We start from the raw sequence: 6000 nt of genomic DNA, 5'->3' as shown, positions 1-6000 counted from the left end.
GCCAAGTCTCACTGACGCAAATGCAAAGGCCCACCCGGTTTGGGCCGATGGCAACCGAGTCTGAAACTGCAGGAAAACTGGGCTTTTTACGATTGAGCATTAGTTCACTGTTTGGGATAGAATTGCCTATCAAAACTGTTAGCTACGTTACCGTTCGAGTTGGTTTAATTTGACTAATTAGTTTAAATAGTTTCTCCACCCACTTTGCCCAGATCCCCTACCCACTTTGCGCCTACCCCACGGGCAAAGCAGATTTTCGAAGAGTTAAGTTTTTTGATCATTTTTATTTTAAAAACAGGTACTAGTCGGATTTTTTTTTAAATTATGATAACTGCAGAAAGTTATGAATGCCAAGAAAGTGCCCAATGTAAACAAAAAAAAAAAAAAAACTATTAAAGTTAGAGTACCCACTTGGGCGTACTTCCCGTACTACTTAATACTTAAGCTTCGCCTTCAATTTACGAGGGAACCAAACTGCAAACTCTCACTTGTGAAATAAAATTACCTTATCTACCAGTTTTTTGCAGCTCTCAACTTCAGTGGCTTGAAACCTCTAACTCCCCCTCCCCTCCCCGCATTCGAGTTTCGGATTCTGCAGAAACAAGTCTTTTCTACTTCTATTCTGCGTAGTAAGGAATTGCTGGGACTTCAAGGGACCGGTTCTCGCGCTGCGTCTACGCTTCAACCGACTGGATATGCTCAACCCAATGGGCGCTGCATCAGCGGATGATGATGCGGATTCAGGACAAGGAGCTGGCACCGGTGAGAGTTTTCCTTGACTGGAGCTCTGAGCTCCCCCTCCAAAATCTTACGTTTGAACAAACTAGTAAAATAATTTTTTTTTTGCTCACAATGAATGCTCATTTAACACGACTGAAGCCTTTGATCGGGACACGTCCGCCATCTTGGGGCTAAATGCCGCTTATTTCCTATGTCTGCTATAATGAAGTAGCGTGTTTCTCTTCTTGATTGTGGTGCATCTTAATCGTGAATTAACATGGAGTCAAAGTGTGGGGAGGGGGGGGGGGGTGAGCACACTACTAAGGGGCCCACGGCCGGAAAAACTTTTTAAAAAAATAAAAAAATCTATGCTCAGATTTTAAAATGGTTTCACATTTTAGCAAACATATGAAGAAAAACCGAAGCTCAACCCAACTTAAAAATGTCAGGGAATCTTAATAGAAGTAATTTATCAGGAGCCGCCAATCTGTGATGTTCAAACAAATATTTTAAATCAAAAAAAATATGAATAAAAAATGGGCGGATAGGGGCCCTGATAATTTTTTGCACGGGGACCCAAAAGTCAAAAGAAATATAGGGGTTAGGGGCGTGGCCCCTGAAGCTTTTTTTTTCTTTTTTGTAAAATCGAGCTATATTACTGATACTAAATATAACTGATTTAATAACTTCAAAAAATGTGGAATATGGCATCAAAAATCGGGACGGATGGCAACTGTAGACTTTCCACCTTCCATTTTGAAGTTCCATTCTTATGAAAAAGGTCGAGAAAATTTCATTTATTTGGCAATTGTAGCTTTTAGTTTCGTGAAATAAATCAATCCACAATATAAATCATTTTTCAATCGATCATTAATCTTTAACTTTGAAAAGTGATAGGGCAAAGCCCCTATCCTTGTGAGGCAGCAGTTGCCCTCCTTCCCGCACGAGCCGCCTTTGTAAATATGTAAATACTAATGTGAGCCCTAAAACACTTTTTTTTTATTCCCTCTATTTTCACACCCCATCCCCCTTCCTGTAAGCCCGATCACTGATAACTCTCTCTTAAGCCCTGGTTTCCTAGAAGCGAAGTCGTCAATCTTCGGCGTCGCTCCTCGCCGAGGGGAAAACTTGATCCTTCTGCGCATGCGCGCCCGAGCTAAATCGACGTCGTGAATGGCCATGCCGGGATCACTTGACTTTTATTTGAGCGTCACGGCGAGGAACGACGCCGAAGATCGGCGACTTCGCTGCTAGGAAACCGGGGCTTTACCGCGCTAAAGAGTATTTGTTCTAGCGTAAACTACTCTCTAGATCTGCCCCCAGCTCGGTTATTGACTTTTCCAGACTGATGAGACCGTAACAAGAACGAAACTTCAGTCTCTGGAGCCATAAACGGGCTGTCGGACTTTTACATATAGTTCTGCCTTAGCACTGGCTTGAGAGAGCCAACTTACAGCTTTTTACATGCTCTACGTAATAAGAGCAAATTCAGGGGTGCCCACCTAGGGGGGTCATGGCGCAGACTGCGCCATTAAAAATTTAGGAAGGTGTTTTGAAGGGTATTTTTCCCTTTTTTTTTGGGGGGGGGGGGCTCTTGCTTTGGAGGGGTCTTCACGATATTTAGGGGGGGTTAGCTCTAGCTCTTAGGGGGGGTGAGCATCCATGGCAAATTATTTAATATGTTTTAACAAAACTCTAATAATAACATTTTTTTTTTCCTGCAAAACAAATCACAGTTGGACATTTGCTTTGTATTTTCAGAATTTCTTTTCTTGAAATGGATATGAAATGGCTACTAAATCGATCACGCAGTTGCTTGTTTATTTCAGAAGTACAGAAAAATGCTAAACTCCTTGATAAAGTTCGGAGAGAGAAAGAGTGCAATCAAACTTAGGATAATCGTTTTTTTCAAAGCAAAACGTCACTTATTCTGTCTCTTCAAGGGGGTGCGTGGGGCTAAGCGAGCTTTGTGACTCCGACCTGAATTACGTGTTATAAATCTCCTTGAAGAATGTTTACGAAAAGTGCCAAAATAATATATAATTTCCGAGGGGAATAATCTAACGCAAACTAATAAAGCCATGCGCACTGCTTTTATGATTGTGTCCAGACACAATTGTAAAATCACAAAAGTGACACCCCCCCCCCCCCTCCAGGTCTACGACCTTAACCGGTTTTCAAAAGCACGTTAAAATCACGACCATTTAACATTCGCGAAATAATTCATTTATTTATTGTTCAAGCAAAATTCACGCCATCACAAATGATGAAGTGCCATTCACTGATGCAATTTGCGCAGAGGGCAATATTTAATTTGCTTCTTTATTCACATGTACTGGCAACGGTATGGTTGATAGCAAGCGTAGAGCGCAATATTTAATTCACTTCTTAATTATCATATCGTGGAAACGTGGTAGACAGCAAGTGTAAGCATTAAGCGTGCCAAAGGACTAGCGCGCCAAGGTTCATCACTTGTGACGTCGTAAAGACCACGCCTTATTTGAAAAATCGGACATTTTAAAAAAATTAATTAAAAATCAAGCGTTTTGAAAATAAAGGATTTTTTTCGCTTCATGTTTTTTTTTCTTTGCTCATTCTATCAACTTTACTGACTAAAAGTAGTACTTTTGACTGATGGAAACAACCCCATTAATTAATTAATTAAGTTATTGTTCATACAAAATTCGCGAAAGTTTCAATCACCGATATCTTTATTTTCGCGAAAAATCGCAGATCGTGAAAATAAGTGCTTTTTTTGTAATTGATATACAAAATAAAGCAAAAAAAAAAAAAAAAAAAAAAGTGGTGAATTCTTTCCAAACGACCACCTTAAGTTCAAGCGACCCTGAACGGTGGTGGGGACTGACCACTCCGGTTCCTCGTCCATGTCCCCCAGAATCGGCTTGATTTATACCCGACCCTCTTGACTTCACACAATTATCTTCAGACATCCAGCACACAACATCCACATCCAGCACACAACATCCACATCCTGCACACAACATCCACATCCAGCACACAACATCCACATCCAGCACACAACATCCACATCCAGCACACAACATCCACATCCAGCACACAACATCCACATCCAGCACACAACATCCAACATCCAGCACACAACGTCCAACAATCAGCCCTGGCATTCATTTGAAATTTGACGCCTTGAATTCAATTTATGTTCTTCGCAATTGGGTCATTCCATGCGAAATGAGCAAATCAGCTGTGGCTGACATGTCACAGATTTCAAAGAAAATTTTTATTTAGGTAAACCATGCATATCTATGAGGGAATGCAAAGTATGAAAGTTTAACAACTGTTTGTTGCATTGTTATTGAAATTAGAAGTTGATGCTTACGCTAAGCCTAAATTTTCAGAGTTCATTGCTGCCAGTTTGTGACTCAATAACTTCATAAGTTATAAACGTACACTTAAAAAATAAATATTTCCGCATTCTATAAACAAATCTCTATTGAGAAAGAGTAAAGTAAAATTTACTAGGATCTTTTTTTGAATCTGAGATATTAACAAAGATTGAAATTTTGTCAATTTACTTCAGATTTTAAATCACTCTTCTAGCTCTTTTAATGAAAAAATAACAATAAAAGTGATTCAGATTGAAAAACTATCTATAACTAACTATCTGCTCTAATTTAGTAACTGTTTATGAATTTCTTGATGACGAAATTGTACTTAAAAAAATCGAAAATTTCCAAAAATTTCATTTTTTCCTCTATTTCAGATGTTTTTTTGAAAATGAGGGAATGCTCTAAATTTACTCATTTTTTTTTACATAATATATTGAAGTGTCTTTTAGATGCTACTAAATTTTAATCATTGGTATCAGCGTATTTTTTTTACTAGAGTAACTTGAACTAAGGTAAAATTTCATTAGTTACTTCTTTTTATTTTGTAAGTTTAGCAGAACTAACCATTTCTTTCGTGTTTGATTTTCTCAAAAGCATGTTTATGAAGTACATGCTGAAATGTACATTTTTTTAAATTGAAATAAATGTCAATTTTACTTGATTTTGTATCATTTAGTCGTTTATCTAGTTCTTTGAATTCTCGTAATTTCACATAAGGGTCAATCCATACAGGTTCCACAGAGCATTTTTTAACATTGGGACTACGCGACACCAATGTCGCGTAGTGAAAAAATTCTGTCGCCTAGAAGATGCAAAATCAAACCACTGGGCGACATAGGAAAATCCAAGATTGGTTCACTCATTTTTGTAAACGGTTTTCAAATCATTGTAAAACCCTAGGAAGCCCCCCATCTTCTTTAAAACCGCTGACTCGTACTTGCCGAAAGAAAGCTTTTTTTCCTTGTGGAAAGGCCTTGCCCGTAGACGGGCCACCGGGTCACCTCGCACTAGGCGACTGATTAAACAATCGATTAGCACCCCACCTCATAAGCGCTTCCCTTGATGATAGCCGATAAGCTTTTCGCGCCTGTGTACAGGAACGCTGACTTGGGACCTCCATCCTCCTTGCTAGTTTGGTTTCAGGCCCTGGTTTAGTTTGCTTATCTTTTTCTCAAGACCCATGGCTTTCTCCGATCTGTCTGCTCCCCTGAGGGAAGCAGACTGCATCGGAGAAAGCCATGCAACACCAGAGGGAACCTCAGGAAAGTTTCATTCGTCAACAATGATGAGTTAGCCATTATAAACCTTTCTCGAAATCGTCCCACTCTCATTTGTAGGAATGGTTTTGAGGGAAGGCCATATCAAGGCCCTGGACCATAATCAGGGAAGGGGCTGTTCGCAGCGGAGCCATTGTAGACAGCACCATATTTTTAGAAGGTGCCAGGGGCAGGGGCTCCTACAGAAGGCTTGTGAGTCTCTGTGGTTGCACAACGCATATCTATTATTGGTGTCCATAGCAAACGTTTTCTTCCTTAAATTAGTCAAAAAATCTTTCAAAAAATCGAAATACAGAAGAAAAAAATTCAACGCGCTCCAAAAATGATAGGTAGGTTGTATTGCATTTTTTTTTTTAAATGTGTTTTGCTTTTGCAATTTTGTGCCTTACACCTTATTTTGGTATCCCATCTAAATATTACGTTTAGATAAAAATAGCATCGAATAAATAACATATTGTCATTATGCACACTCCTTGTGTTTGCAGTAGTCCTGTGGTTTATCATAGGGTTATTGAGCAATCACGAATAGCATATTATCCTCATTTCAACAAAACTGATGCTGCTCTGGGTTTTTAGATCTCTGTGACGACAATTGTTTTTAATATTTATTTAGATAGTGAAATTTTCTTCGTCAT

General features: G+C 39.1%; 1 protein-coding gene across 1 annotated transcript in view; it reads left to right on the top strand.

Moving 5' to 3' along the window:
* The first annotated feature begins 707 nt into the window (after window positions 1–707).
* The window catches only part of LOC129233537 (paired box protein Pax-5-like), a 29289-nt gene continuing 23996 nt past the window's right edge, over window positions 708–6000 (top strand). The window contains exon 1 of the mRNA XM_054867549.1: window positions 708–762. Coding sequence (XP_054723524.1) covers window positions 708–762 — 55 coding nt within the window. The remainder of the gene's footprint in view (window positions 763–6000) is intronic.

The sequence above is a fragment of the Uloborus diversus genome, unplaced genomic scaffold, assembly GCF_026930045.1.
Source record: "Uloborus diversus isolate 005 unplaced genomic scaffold, Udiv.v.3.1 scaffold_505, whole genome shotgun sequence".
Classification (NCBI taxonomy): Eukaryota; Metazoa; Arthropoda; class Arachnida; order Araneae; family Uloboridae; genus Uloborus; species Uloborus diversus.
Note: the sequence above shows the minus strand (reverse complement) of the source record. Positions and strands in the feature narration are given on the sequence as shown.